This window comes from Emydura macquarii, unplaced genomic scaffold (genome assembly GCF_026122565.2).
Source record: "Emydura macquarii macquarii isolate MOO-44397 ecotype Brisbane River unplaced genomic scaffold, CSIRO-AGI_Emac_v2 contig_1390, whole genome shotgun sequence".
Lineage (NCBI taxonomy): Eukaryota > Metazoa > Chordata > Testudines > Chelidae > Emydura > Emydura macquarii.
Window position 1 is genome coordinate 20,072,241 of NW_027131527.1, and position 16,007 is coordinate 20,088,247.

At 41.5% G+C, this 16,007-nt stretch overlaps 1 protein-coding gene across 3 annotated transcripts in view; it reads right to left on the reverse strand.

Annotated features, from left to right (window-relative positions):
* Positions 1-1,020: 1,020 nt before the first annotated feature.
* ACTA2 (actin alpha 2, smooth muscle) overlaps positions 1,021-16,007 on the reverse strand; it is a 52,840-nt gene continuing 37,853 nt past the window's right edge. For 2 of the 3 annotated variants that reach the window (XM_067552808.1, XM_067552807.1), the window contains exons 2-9: positions 13,001-13,173; positions 10,495-10,623; positions 8,470-8,580; positions 6,702-6,786; positions 6,435-6,596; positions 5,985-6,176; positions 3,036-3,217; positions 1,021-1,240 (exon numbers count right to left, since the gene is read on the reverse strand). In XM_067552808.1, the coding sequence (XP_067408909.1) occupies positions 1,097-1,240; positions 3,036-3,217; positions 5,985-6,176; positions 6,435-6,596; positions 6,702-6,786; positions 8,470-8,580; positions 10,495-10,623; positions 13,001-13,129 (1,134 nt within the window). In that variant the 5' untranslated portion in view covers positions 13,130-13,173 and the 3' untranslated portion in view covers positions 1,021-1,096. Of the gene's footprint in view, positions 1,241-3,035; positions 3,218-5,984; positions 6,177-6,434; positions 6,597-6,701; positions 6,787-8,469; positions 8,581-10,494; positions 10,624-13,000; positions 13,174-15,645; positions 15,698-16,007 lie in introns of those variants that run through there. The other variant, XM_067552806.1, reaches the window with a different exon arrangement.

Here is a 16,007-nt window from a genome sequence, read left to right on the forward strand (position 1 = left end):
TATGCCAATGGACGAGAGCACGCCCCTCAATATAATAAAACAGCCTCGGTGCGAGAGTAGCTGTGTTGGCAGGAGAGAAGGTAGGCAACTTTTTATTGCTGAAAACTGCCCTGCCCCTCCTCTCCCTCCCCCCACCCCACCTCCTTCCACAGAAGCCACCCCCCCTCCAAATTCAGCCCTCTCCCTTCTGTCACTCATGCTCCATCTGCCCCTCCCTCACCTGTCACCTGCAGAGCTGGGCTGGGAGGCATTGATGCAGAGCCTGCCTGCTCCATTGGGGCACAGTAGGGGGAGAGGGTGGTTCCCCAGAGCACGGGGCCAGTAGGGGCAATTGAGGCACAGTAGGGCAAGGGGGGATTGGGCCCTGCAGCAAAGCACAGTGGGGGAGTCAGTCCCTGGAGCGAGGCGCTGGGATGGGGCCCAGCGGGGGGGGGGGGATCAGGTCCCCAGTATTGCTTGCTCTATAGAGCTAGCCAAAAATCACAGCACTATAATAATATTGCCGCAGTCAGTCCAGCCCCATCATGGCACGTTCTGAATTGCAGTCCCAGTTTATCTTAATTGCCAGCACTTAGGATGTTTAGCTCCTAGAGCGAAAGCAGCACCTTGACAGTAACTCCCTAAGCAATTCCCCCACTTTGGCTGAAACACACGAGGAACACTGGTTCAGCCCAACATGTAGCTTGTGTGTAGCAATAAATAACACTTAGTTACAGAGTTGTGTGAGACCAGACAGACTACAGCTTGTGATGACACCAAACTGATGGCGCTATTTTATTGGGGCTACTCAGCACCTGTGAACATCAGTTCTTCTAGATAGATGTGATAAGGCTGTGCCAGGTAATTAATTGTTTTCTGACATTACTGCTGTTGAATGAAGAATTAACCAGTTAAAAGCCTCTAAGAGATCATCACACCCTGTTGTAAAATGAAAGAGGTAACTAGTAGCATATTTACTATTTATTCAAAAAATACATAGTATCCACTTAGGCAGAGCCATTATTATGAAAGATTTTGGAATGAAATTATAAGAACGTATTTATTCCTGAATACATTCACAGTAACATGCTGGAGAATACAGATACAGATAAGCCGTTTAAAAGCATTTGCGGTGAACAATGGATGGGCCGGCTTCGTCGTACTCCTGTTTGCTGATCCACATCTGCTGGAAAGTGGACAGGGAGGCAAGAATAGAGCCACCAATCCAGACAGAGTACTTACGCTCAGGAGGAGCAATGATCTGTCAAGGAAAAATGCACCTTGTGTTATGGGGTAAACATGTTTGCTAGCAAAACTACTTAAGCAATGATATGTCATGTTAATGAAACCCCCTTGGAAAATCTGCAGCCCAATGCCATCCCCTCACATTTCATTAGGCCACTGATGTGTGGACTATGAACCAAAATTCTCTCTCTCTCCCTCCCCACTAAAAGCAGTACAAGTGACTGGAAGTGAAGAAGGGGAAGCCACAACCTTTGAAACATTTAAAGCTAAACTGGATTTATGAAGGAACAATCAAGGGATGGACAGCAGTCCTCACACTGTGCTCCGTAGAGCCCTTTCCTGATGGCGTGGAGACTATGATATTTCAAGAGTCGATGAATGGAGGGATTGTGGTGACAGGAGAGGATCTTTCTTTTAGGAAGCGATCAACGGAAGGAAAACGTTGGAAAATGCTTGGCATAGGGGTCTGATCAGTAGCTGTGTCCTGGAGTCTTTAGACTCCTGGTATCAATGGGAAACGTTAAAATTTGGGTAAAATTTTCAAAAGTTCTTAGGAGTGGGATTCACAAGGAGGACTTAGGCTCATCACTGCAGCATCTAACTTTTAGGTGCCCTGGCACCGAGGGAATTTACAACCCTGACTTAGGCACCCAGGCTCCCGATACATTGCAGGGGAGAATTAGTCGCCTAACAAAGAGATTAATAGAATTCAGCAAGCTAAGGATGAACCGCCTAGGCTAGCCAGCACAAAATGCTGAGGAGCTTGGTGTTGCCTAAGCCCTGTCCCTCCAAAGGGTTAGGTGCCTAACTAACTCTGGACCGGAGGGTGACACTTCCCTCCTTTCAGGATTCTCAGCTGTGAACCCTCTCCTCGAGTTAGGTGTCTAAGCCAGGCCAGCCCTTTCTTAAGAAAAACAGAGGAGGATGAAAAGCTGGTGCTTTCCTCCCTCCTCCCAATAGCCCTGTGGTTAGACCATTCACCTAGGGTGTGGGGGACTTGGCTTTAAATCCCCAGCCTGTAGAGCAGAGACTTGCACCCAGATGAGTGCTTGGACTACTGGGTTATGGAGTATAGTGGGTGGGTCTCAATCTCCCCTGTGGAAGCTGCCCACTTTTATAAAATACTTAAATATCCACTGGGCGAGAAAGCAAGATTGACGCGATAGTCTGGTGCTTAGGTCACTCATTGGGATGTGGGAGACCCCAGTTCCAGCCCCTGGGTATAAAACCCTTAAAGAGTCATTGGAACATCTTCAACAGGGAGATTGAGAGACCCAGCCCAGAATATCCTGTAGCTCAGTGCTTAGGGCACTCACCTGGGAGGCGAAAGATCTCTACTCCACAGCAGGCAGGGATTTAAACCTAGGTCTCCCACATCCGGGGGAGTGTTCTAATCACTGGGCTATTGGGTTTAAGGGGCAGCACCATCTCCTCAGGCTGTGCTTTGTGCCCAATCTGGCATGAGACAGTCGCTGGCCAGGAACACGGGGGGAGTAAGCTCCTACACAGAAAAATGTGAAGTAATTTACTCCATTCCCAAACCAAATGGAGAACAAGGAAGGAACTGGGATTCAGTCACAATTCATTCTCTGCTCTCCTTTTGGGGCAGTGCAGTTACCTGCCACCCCTTGCTCAGGGCAGATTATGAAGTTACAGTCTAGCACACAGTAAGGTACATCTCCTCATGAATCGGGGGCAGGGAGGAGGGGGGCAAGACTGGGCAGGGTATGTGTTAGTGAAAATATGCACATGAAAGAGCTGAACGCCACACATTTTTGCAAAATTTTAGCCTACAAATAATTTCACTGTACCTTGATTTTCATAGTGCTGGGAGCCAGAGCAGTGATTTCCTTCTGCATCCTGTCAGCAATACCCGGGTACATCGTAGTACCACCAGACAGGACGTTGTTCGCATAAAGGTCCTTTCTGATATCGATATCACACTTCATGATGCTGTTGTAAGTAGTTTCATGAATGCCAGCAGACTCCATGCCTGTGAAAAAATAGCAGGCAGTTTAGAATAAGCAATAAGTAAGTAGCCTTAAAACTATTAAGTAAAACAAATAGGAGGTGCTGTTTAGAAGGCACCAGTCTCCAAGGCTTGTGTAAAGTCATGCAGAGTCACTCTGCAGCTGGCTAAACTACTTAGCAGCATAGCTACAGCGCAGCAGCTGCGGCACTGTGGCACCATAGTGTAGACACTTCCCATGTCAACGGAAGGGGTTTTTCCATCAACGTAGTTAATCCACCTCTCTGGTGGCTTGATTGACAGAAGAATTCTTCTGTCAAGCTAGCTGTATCTACAGTGGGGGTTAGGTCAGCCTAGCTACCTCGCACAGGGTGTTGTAGCTAGGATGTACAGCCCTGAGTGATGCAGCTAAGTTGATCTATTTTTTAGGTGTAGACCAGAGAAGTCAGAAGTTATTTGGGGCACAGACATCTTGTATAATCGTTTCATACAAGAAACCAAAGGGTCTGAAATGAAAGAGAAGTAGATTCTCCATTAAAATTTTCCAGCCAACTTCAAACAAACTAAGAATTCCGTACAGATGTACTGAAATAATTTGTTTTTGAAAAACTAATCCAGTTCAGAGCCAGGCTAGCCTCACTATGTCCTAGGAACATTAACTATTATTTCTGGTTGGGAATCCTGCTTTCTCCCAGGACCTACTGGTGATTCCATTTGGTTTCTTGGCAGCCAATACTCAAGCCTGTTCACTAGCATGATGTGGTGCTAATGCCTCTTCCCTAAGCCACAGACACCAAATATACTCAGGGCAAGGCAGCCATTGTACAGAAGAATTAAAGTAGCATTTTTATTTCCTCTGTTAGCACAATGAAAGTACAATACTGACACTTCCTAGTTAAAGAACACCTGAAACCCCTCTGAGAGGAAGTACAGCTTTCCCTGGCTCTTTTTAAATATATAGTTATATTTCTTTACCATTTCTGTTCCCTGATGGGATGAGTAATTCTTAGGGCCAGGTTTCCTGTGTGAATATTTGTATTTACAAATTCAATACTCCCTTTCCAAGAGTATTCTCCAATTTTGCTTAAAATCTGTTATGTGCATGAAACTCTTGCCAATAAACTAATTGTCCTCTGGTAGTTATGGAAACACAAACGGAGGCAAATACAGTAAAAGCAAACTATGATTGTTCAATATTTATATTACAGTAGCATCTAGAGGCCCCATTGTGCTAGGTGCTGTAAAAACAGATGTGAGAAGATCCCTGCCCCAAAGAGTTTACAATCTAAGATGATGAGCAGCTACAAAGAACATAGAGATGCAATAATTTTCTTAACACTATATGACTTGGTCAGTGAGGCGAAGTTATTGTATATTGGGTTATAAGAATTTCCTGTATGAATGTATTGATCTAGCTTAATGGGGTCTGTGACAAAAACAAACAGGGAAGCAACACAATTGCTATAGATAAGCCACTTAATTTTCTAACAAAAACTTGAAGAGCAATTACAAGACAACAACCTACCTCCTGTCTCCAACCCAAAGTTACGCATCAATTTTGCCAATGTAGGTGAACTAACAGATCAAAGGACTATAAACAATGAAATAGCTTGTCCTCTGGGAAGGAGGGTATTCAAAAAGAATGAACAGCTTTTAAATGGATTCTCCTTGAAGCAGAAGGGATTGAAATGTTTTTGAGAGTAAAGGGAACAGAATATGTAATTGAGACCCTACGGACCTTAGGAGGTCTATAGGAAGCTAAGTCTAGAATCCTCATGTGGAAGATGGCTAGACACCTGGTAATCAAGACATTCATTGAGTCCATCTATTGCTGAAAGACCTATTTTCTTTTAAATGCTTTTGTTCTAAATAAATACTATGTTGCTTTAAGGAGGCTACTTGGTTAGTGGGTACCAGTTTCATTGCTCCTGGAGAGAACAGACTAGCAGGTAAGTCAGAGCCGCTGAGGTAATCACAGCTGATCACCAAAGAGCGCAGCCAAGGGCCTGTACTAAGAGTGGAAGAATCACTTGATTCCACCCAAGAGAGATTTAAACCTGAGACCTCAGCAGCCGGCATTGGGAGAGACCTGGAGGGATCAGAAGTGCAGTTAGCCAGGTAACTGTCACAGCTTCCATTTAATGAGTCAAGAATGCAGAAGGAAAACAGAAGTGAATTTTGAATTTCCAGTGGTATCTATGGCTTTATGGGAAGTGTACAGAGTCCCAGGGAAGCAGTGATCAGTGAACAGTGATCCTGACAAAGCAGAAATAAAATCTTCAGGCCAACTTCTGAGCTGCTGTGGTAGGTAGGACCCCAATGATAGCTCACCCACCAATTAATCCAGATCTGAATTAGACTCGTGGATGTTTTTTAAAAAGGATTAGTTTTGGATTCTCAAGATGCAGCATCTTTCATATTGTCTACTAATGGGATGGGGAGTGACTTGTTGGTCCATACACGTCAGCTATTAAAGCACAGTAGCTGATTGTACAATATATGAAATGATCTCATCTCTGTCTAAGAGGACAGGAATGATTAGGTTTTGGTTTTGTTTTGAAAGTGTCTATTACTTAGCTGCTGAACTGTAACTTAACATTAAACTCCATTACATGAATGGTGCTGTTATAATATAGGCCAACATTAACTGAAAATATATTCTAGAACATAGAATATGTGTCTATAGGCACCGAATGCTGTAGGCTAAGTAAACATATGTGGAGCCAGGCATGGATAGGAATTAAAAGAGCTATGAACATAATTTACCAAAAGAAAAAATCAATTCACTTACCAATGAAGGAAGGTTGGAACAGGGTCTCGGGGCAGCGGAAACGCTCATTACCTATGGTGATCACCTGCCCATCAGGCAGCTCATAGCTCTTCTCAAGAGAGGAGGAAGAAGCAGCAGTGGCCATCTCATTTTCAAAGTCCAGGGCCACATAACACAGCTTCTCCTTGATGTCACGGACAATTTCACGTTCAGCTGTTGACAGGACTCAGACTTTAGAATGGGAGTTAAAGATTCATGCATTTCAACAGATTGTCCATCACTTCACTCCACCAGCTCTTCCAAACAACTTGTAAAAATAAATGCTCTCTCAATAATGCTGGGTGGGTACTTTATTTTCTGTTCTATTTCTTTATGCTTCTGCTGCAGCTCTAGAACAACCATTGATCTTTTAAGGCTATCAGGAAATTTACACATTAAGCAAATCTTCTCCTTATGTATTATTGTCCTTACCAGTCGTCACAAAGGAATAGCCACGTTCAGTGAGGATTTTCATGAGGTAGTCAGTTAAGTCTCGGCCAGCCAAGTCCAGACGCATGATGGCATGGGGCAGGGCGTAGCCTTCATAGATTGGCACATTGTGGGTGACACCATCACCAGAGTCGAGCACAATCCCTTTGAGAAGTCAGTACAGATGTCATTTGGCCTCAGATTCCTTTTTTTATTTTAAACTGTTTAAACTTCACATTTTCCCTTCCCAAAGATCCCAAAGTCACATACCTGTGGTACGTCCAGAAGCATAGAGGGACAGAACAGCCTGAATAGCTACATACATGGCTGGTACATTGAAGGTTTCAAACATTATCTGAAATGTAATAACAATACCAACTCACTGTAGCTACAGGGCATTTTTTAAAAATTACAAACAATAAGTAACTCGTTAGACGGGTGGAATGGGTTTTAGTACAGATTATGGGCAAGCAGTGGCAGGAAGAAATTCAACGGGTATTCTGTCTAAATTCTATTCACTTTGGTTAAGACACCAACTATTTTGGATTTGTTCATGTGTGCATTCTCTCTCTCTCTCTCTCTCTCTCTCTCACACACACACACACACACACAAACAGAGCATCACTTATAATATTTTGTTTTCATCAAATAGTTGAGATCGGAATTTTTAATGGAAAACTCCCCATTACTCTTTTTTAAATAGCCTTTCACTTTAAAAAAAGGATTTAAAAGCTAAAATGTGGCAGCTTGTATAGATTGGTTCAATGACTTATTTTTAAAAAGTTTAAACTACAGAAACAGGTAAATTTGACAACTAAACAGACAAGTAGGTGAGGTAATACCTTTTTTTGAACCAATTTCTGTTGGCAAAAGAGACAAGCTTTTGAAAGCATTTGAAAAACTCATCTCTCTCACCAACAGAAGTTGGTCCAATAAAAGACATTACCTCATCCACCTTCTCTTTCTAATATCCTGGGACCAACACAGTTTCAACAATACTACAAAGAACAATTTGACAATTAGCCACTCTGCCTGCCTTCCCTTCCATAACTATTTTATTATCATGACTACCAATAACATACGATGTACCATTGTTATTATTCTAACTGTAATGATCATATAAAAATCATACGGAATCCACAGACTCCTAGACTTTAAGGTCAGAAGAGACCATTATGATCATGTAGTCTGACCTGCACAACGCAGGCCACAGAACCTCCCCCATCCACTCCTGTAATAAACCCTTAACCTACAACTGAGTTATTGAAGTTCTCAAATTATGGTTTAAAGACTTCAAGGTACAGAAAATCCACCAGCAAGTGAACTGTGCCCCATGCTACAGAGGAAGGCAAAAAACCTCCAGGGTCTCTGCCAATCTGCCCTGGTGAAAAATTCCTTCCCAGCCCCAAACATGGCAATCAGCTAAACCCTGGGCAAGACTTGTATAAACAGTACTAACACCTCCCTATCTCTACTGGAAATACTTAACCTGATGTAACCTAGGATCACATTACAGTTTGAAATGATTTCAGAAGAAGTTTCTCAATGCCATTACAGTGTCAGAAAGGGGTCTGGGTTTTGATCCTTTCACCATATTGTAGCTTTTTAAAAATATGGTTAGGAAATCAAATTTGAACATGGCAAAAGATAGAAATTCAGAACTCTGGCTGCTATTTTATATTCAACTCTAGCTACGGTTTCTAAATTTGTTGTACCTGTGATACACAGTAACCCAAAAGTGACTAGGTTTCACTAGAGTTTTATCACCGCAAATAATAAGAAATATCTTCACGCTGAATGCCCTTGCTTCTATAGGGTTAAACATTATTTCATTAATTTCATTGACTTACTGGGAAACTTTGATGTAGGCGATCTCTGTTCATGTGATTCTCTAGGTATGAAAATTTATCCTTTGTCACTTGTCTCTTAATTTATCTGACACCCCCATCTGTCATTTGCTGGGCATGGAAGGGAAGCAGTCCGGCCTTTCTAAATGGCCAGTAATGACCATACTGTATTCATGTACTGGCATGCTCACCTGGGTCATTTTCTCCCGATTGGCTTTTGGATTTAATGGAGCCTCGGTAAGCAGAGTAGGGTGCTCTTCAGGGGCAACACGCAGCTCATTGTAGAAAGAATGGTGCCAGATCTGGTGACAATAAGAAAAGGCAAAGTGAAGAAACATCAGCAACCAAGAGTCCATAAGCAGAGTAGTCACTTCCAGCCACATACAATGCCCCACAGATACAAGTGCTTCTAGCACCAGAATTTGGCCAACAATATCTGACATGCAGTTGTCCCCAATGGACATAGCTGAATTCAGGGTGGAGAGTTAAGTGATCATCACCTGCACAAGTGCTGTGCAAAATAACAATCTACTCCAGGTTTTACCGCTAATAATGTTTTGCTTATTGTACATCAGTTTTGGGACTCCTACGTTAATACAAAATAAATACACTGAGCTTCAAAAAGCAGATAAAGACCTTTATGTCCTTTATGGTTTAGAGAACAATGTACAGTGAAATAGCATCCATTGAAACAACTTGGATCTGTTTGGATTAATTATATTTTTCACAGTAGCCATCTGTCCATTTATAGAAGTGAAGAAAGCCTCTCACTCCAGATGGAAAGGGGAAAGGTCCATAAAAACAGATTATGTGAGCAAATCAGAAACTGCAGTATGACTCTTCAGAGATGGAATAAATTATACTAAAAGTGACATCCATACAGGCAATGATCAGTTTTTGTGTTTACATACTGTTCTTTTCTACAATAATTTTGTGACTCTTTCTAATGAGCAACATCAGTAAAATAGGACAAGGTCAGAATGAATTTGGCCCTTCAGATTTTTATAAGCAGGGAGACTCCTCAAAAAGTATATCAGTAAAGGTTGGAGTTAAAATAGCTTTATAATTAAATACAGTTTCCCAACATTCCTCAATATGTCTCTGGTGTTGGACTCTGTCTATACCATCTGCACGTCCCTGTAATAGTATTTAGTAGATAATAGAGTTATTGATAACTGGTTCCTAGGTGAAGACTAGATTTCATGGGTGAATACTTTCCTTTCTTGTTTGTAGAATATCTCTGAGGTCAGTTGTTTCATAGGAATTTGTGACGAGCCCCACAAGCAATTTGCTTTTATTCCAAACAAATTCAGTTTAACAGGATGATTTTTTTTTAATTCTATGTCTATTGCCTTTCCACTCTTAATTTTCATTCTTACCAGATACAAAATCTTGGGCCAAGTTGGCTGCAGTGAGGGAGTTAACATTCTGATGAACAGTAGCATTTTATGCATTGTTTCTTTTTTATTGAATTTTTATATATATAATTGTTTCCAAATCATTGGTGATCATCACAGATCAGTTTGGACTTTTGGACTGGGGAAGTGTCATTATCTTGCTAAGGCACCCATCCTCCTGCTGTTAAAGCTAATAAGAAAACTTCTGTCTAGGCCTGAGAACTTTTGTGATGGATTGTGCTGCTTACAGAGTTCTGAACTGCTCTAGTTTGATAGAACTACTTTAAATAGAAATGTCATCAACATCTTGTAGATAAATGTCAACAGTCTGTGCAACAGACCTGGGTGTAGGGGCAGGAAGTTTGGGATTTGAATTGTGGTTCTGCAATTGACTCACAAGGGCCCCAACCTTGCTAATCATATGCATAACTTTGCTCACAGGAGTAGGTCACTGACTTCAAAGTTACATCTGAGTTTACATGCTTGGCAGGATCGGGACACATGTGGCCTTACTCAAGTCAACCTCTCTAATTCAGCTTCCCTATCCTCAAAATGGGGATAACACTCAAATACCTTATACAGTAACTAGTAAGGTATATACATCACATTTTGAGAGTAAATAATAAATAATAACACTGATTAGCTCTAGGGTGCTGTATATATGTTAATTATTACTAGATTGGCTCCAATATTCAAATATAAAATAAAATATTACCGGGTAGCATGACACTTCAACCTCAAGTTACTTTGTAATCTTTTACTGTTGCACACAATTACTTCCATCCACTGGTGATACATATAAACAAAATGTTTAAATACCTTCTCCATGTCATCCCAGTTTGTGATGATTCCATGTTCTATGGGGTACTTCAAGGTCAGGATGCCTCTCTTGCTTTGAGCTTCATCCCCTACGTAGCTGTCTTTTTGACCCATACCCACCATCACACCCTAATAAATTACATAAACAATGTGACTATTTCAGTGGGAGGTGCTAAGAAGCAATCAGAATACTAGCTGTGAAATAAACATATAATACAACCTTATATATTTCTAGAAAGTTTACAAAACATTCATTGAGTTCTAATCCTGGAAGCATTACTTTTATCTTACTTTAATGCAAAAAATTGAATCGTTGGTTTACTTACAATATTATAAAGCTCTGGAGTTCATGTTCTTATTGTAACTAAGTATATAGAGTAAGTAACAAAAGCCTAATATAAAAGTCATCAATACGGTGGGGAGCACTTACAGATGGATTCTTAATAATAACTCAATCTGTAAGTAGTAGTCATGGAAGAAACTATCACTCAACCAAATACACAAGCGCTACATGCCATCTAGTGGTAAATGATGAGCAATACATTTTTCAAATTTACCCAAGGGCCTATCTGTATTTTTCTGAATGGAAGAACAGCTACCACTAGCTTTTAAAACTGTTAGCAATTTTAACTAAATCGTTGGCTGCTTTCACTGTATTGTGTTCTTGTCAGAACCTGATAATTACACACTCCAACCCCTCTGCTTCTCAGCCTGATCCATCTTGGAGACTGGTTACTTTGATCTTGTGATTTATGACGTCTATAGCTCTCTGAGACAGACTGAGAGGTGATCTATGATGTGGATGGTTCTAAATAGCTACATTTTCAGTTGCATGCAAGCACTTCTTTTCATTATGACTAATCTGTCTGTTTTTGAACAATGAATATAATCAACACACTGGCTACAGAAAATGGCATTTGAATTACTATTTATTATTTGCAGTATGCTAGTGCCCAGAGGTCACAAACAGGATCCGAGCCCTGTTGTGCTAAGTGCTTTACAAAGATAGAGGTGTACAGGGTCCCTTTCACAAAGAGCTTAAAATGTATCTGCTATATGCAGGATTGCTATGCAGCCTCAATTTAAAAAAAGAAAAGAAAATGGAAAAAAGGAGTTACCCTAGCTGTAAACTCAGCCCAGGTGTGGGGGAGCCTCTGATGGCATAGCAGCATCCTCATGCTGTGGAAGACTCAGGCACTTAGCGCTGGAGTTTCTGACCCATCCTCTCCATGACTCAGGGCACTTAAACCATTACAAGGTACCCAACAGCATGTGCAATGAATTGTCCATCACAGGCAGCATAAAAAAAGTTCAAAACTAGCTGCCAGTTTTTTTACTCTTGCTAATCTGTGTCAGACACAGAACAGATGTAATTCAAATACAAATTCAAATACATGCTGTTAGTTTTTCCTGGCTACCAAAGGAGACCAGGAAGAGTGTGAACACTTGCAGCTACAGGGTCAGATCATGGGCTACATTAGGCTAGCTTTACTCTCTTTACAGTTTCACTATACTAGGGCCTGATCCAAAGCCTTCTGAAATCAATGGGAACCTTGCACTTGTCTTCAATAGGCTGTGGATCAGGTCCCTAGTCCAAAGCTACCCTAAAGCTAGTTTACCCATCCACTGGAGGATTCCTGCTGCACAGCGATCCTTGAGTGGAGCAGAGCCACTGAAGCGGATCCTAAAGACCCCAATCCCAGCAGCTGGCCTCGCAGGGTCAGACTCACATGCCTCGGCACCACAGTAACTGCCTTGAGCTTGCTCTAACTTGTGCTGATAAGGATGTGGCTCATAAGCCATGTAAATTCTATGACATTCAGATGATAAATGCCTTAGCACACATGCTACAGCCTGTCATATGTTTTATATTGTAAAATACTTATCTGGAAACTAAGCCCCACCTCACACGCCCCCCCCCCCCCCCCCCCCCCCCCAAGCTTATGAAATTCTTTCTAGCAAGTAAATAAAACAGAACAGGGTTACTAGGAAAGCTGGATGAAAAATTCAGAAAAAAAACTGGCAACGCTTTCCGGAAATTTTGTTTGAAAAACAATTTTTTTTCCTGTGTTTTCAACCAGCTTTTAAAGTGGTCATCATTTGTGCAAACATCTTTCAGGGGTTTTGTTTTTTTTTAACCACAGGAAATCAGAGGAGTGATAGGGTGATCCAGGAGAAAATAGGAAAAGGAAGGGATATTGAAAACTTTTGGGAAAAGGACTTCTCCCACCAGACAACAGATGAGAACTAACTCAGGCATGTACACCTGCCAGACCTGTATGGTCTTATTTTATCTGAAAATATATACCAATTAATAGCTTGCAGCTACAACCACTGGCTCTGTGGTCTCATCAGATCTCAACCTAAGCAGAATTGGGGCTAAGGAGTACTTCCAAGGATACACCAGGAAATGGTGTTGATATTTAAGGAGGTGAGTCACTACTATCTCTAATACATTCTGTTTAATCCCCCATGCCGTGCTTGAATAATTGAACTGGTTATTTACCTGGTGCCTGGGACGACCCACAATGGAAGGAAAAACTGCTCTTGGAGCATCATCCCCAGCAAAGCCAGCCTTACAAAGCCCTGATCCATTGTCACAAACTAGGGCAGTGCTGTCCTCTTCTTCGCACATCTTCTACGTCAACGTCCTCAGGCTTCTCTCTCTCAACAACAGCCCTACAACAACAACGGAAAACACACAGACAATTGAACAATGCTGGAGGCAAAATGCAGGGGCTGCTGCATGAAGTGGACCTGCCCCAGTCAGAATAAGCATGACATCCAGTAGGAACAAGAACATCATTAATAGACAGCGTAAAGATTCAAAAGAGAGTGTTAATCTCGGAGTGCGGGAGCCTCATATTCAACCTGTCCTGCAGGAAGTGGAGATGTTTTTAAAAAAAACAAAACAAAACCAAAAATAAAAACAACAGGAATGCAATTATTTAATGGAATTTTCCCTGAAGGACAGGAAGTCTGACCCAGGAGAAATGCAATTTTAATGGCTTTGAGGATGGTACATATATTTATATTTTAGTGTATAAATTCAGTGTTCAAAGAAGGTGCTGGATTGATAGCTCCAGATATAAAAGTCCCTTTAAATCAGGCACAGTACAGGAAGGGGCAGTACAAGTTTCCCAGTCACCAGGCCAAACTCTTGACCTGGATGAACACTTCTAAGGGTGAAAAGATGTCCTTCCTTAAAAATTAAAGCTGGAAATCAGAGACAGTATCTTCATTTAAAACAGCCATAAAAGATGCTGCACCCTCATTCCAACATTGTCTAAAAGATCACTCTCTATTACTATGCATGTTTATTTTGCCTTGGTTCCCAGATGAATTAAATTGGTTCCCTGAAATTGGTTCCCTTTCTAAAACGATGTTGTAAGGAAAGTGACACATAAAATGCTTGGAAGTATTTTGGATTAAATCAATAAGAGGAACCAGTATTGTGCAGAGTTGCAGAGACACGTTTGTCAGCAATTCATATCGTTAGGGAGAATCCTCTGAATAGCTCTGGACCTACTGTTCGGCTTGCAAAGGCCTAGATGTGGAATAAAATGTTTCTGAAGTGTGCTGAGGGCTAAGTGAGACACAGAAGAGACACAGCTGACTGCACACGCTCATTAAGAACCTCCAACACAGAGGTGTTAGAAACGGAGGGTGGGTGGGAGTCAGGTTGAAGTGATGCATTGCTGATGGGAAGGGGGGTGTATGTTGGGTAGCCTCAAGAGCACAACAGAGGGAAAAGTGACAAAAGGAAAACTCCCCCCATATGCTTCTTTTGAGCTGTGTTGTCACTGTGCAAAAAAAATGAGTCCAGGAGGCACTGCCCAGTTCAGCTACTGTATGCTGCATAGATGCTGGCTGCCAGCAGAAAAGTTGATATATAAATGCTAACTTGAAATATTCTAGTTTTATTTATTGGGGAGGGGGAAAGGAGGAGTTCTGCAGCTGTACACAATTATGCATGTATTAGGAAAAAACGCTATTTATGTTTAAGCATTTACTTAACGGCGTACGGCTTATCTATCATGCATGAACTGCCCAGTTTGGAACAAACCATTTCCTAATTAGGAAATAGATTTTCCAAAGTCTGTTTTTGGAACAGAGTTGGAGGTCAGGGGGTTTGCTCAAACCAATGCAAACTAGTGCTGTGCCAAAAATCATCTGGGGGGAGGGAAAAGGAAATGCTACATTTCTGAGCTTAGTGGACTCTAAATTAAAACCATATTTAGTAATAAAGCACCAAAGCTGAAGAAATCAAAGCGGAATGACTTCAGACAGGACTCTCTGCTGCCAAACACTGATTTACAGCTCAGGACTGCCATGGACAGCAGCGGTAACATTCTACAGTAGTAAACACCACAACATTGTGGAATAAGGTAAAAGTACACTATACATCTCAGGTGATTAAAACATGGATTTAGTTGCTAGCCATCTTGTTGCTGCATGCTTTCTGTTCAGAGAAAGAGAGAGAAAAAAATGATCCCAGAACATTCCCCCCCAGAAGACTGTTAAAAGATCCCAAACTTATAAGAAAAATTCTATCTGTAATCCATTCCTTATATAGAATGCATGGCATTTTACACTATGGGCAGTTTGCTATGTAAATAGACATCAATCATCATCATATCATGCTAGATACCATTCAGCTTATTTAAAATCATGTCCCCAGTAACCTTTTCTAAACCAGCACGCCAATGTACAGTAAATCTACAGCACTAAGACACATCCATGAGAAAACGTAAGCCAAAGCCCATCCCATAGCTAGATCTAATGGGCAAATTTATTCCTGAGGACTCCTGGACTTCAGTGAGTCCAAAGCAGATAAACCAGTGTGTTTAAACAAGAACACTGTCATAATTCCAATCACAGAAATATTTTAAATATACCTTTTAATATTACTTTACTGCTGATGTGACTGGTGAAATAACTCGGTAGAACTAAACTTTTTCCAAGACTGTAAAATATCTTAAATATAAAGGCAATGTAATATAAAATGATTGGAATGTTTGTTTATCGGTGTAATTTTAATATGAAATACATGACAGAAGAATAGTACATTCTCCTGAATAGTTTCTGCTTTTTCTTTGTTAATAAAAGGCCTCCTGATATCCATCGAACTGTCGGTTCAGTGCCACTTACCTGACGATGCTTGGCTGGGGATAGCTGCTCGGGACGGTACACTGTGAATCTGAAAGCCGTTAGGTTATATAGCCCCTTGGCCGGTTCCCCTCCCACTAGCTTCCCAAACAAGGAGCAGAGCCAGACTTCAACTCCATCTCTCAGTCTAGGAGAACCATATAGGGACCTCAGTACAAAAACCTCTGATCTGGGTGGCCACGGGCCCTGGATCTTTTCCACTGCATTCCACTGCACTACTCCTGAAACAGGAGATTTCAGCTGTGTAAGATAAACACACTAAAACTTCAGGATAACTGCTAACATGCACTGCGAGATACTGTACCAGTGACAGAGATCCTCGGCTGCAACATACAAAATAGCAT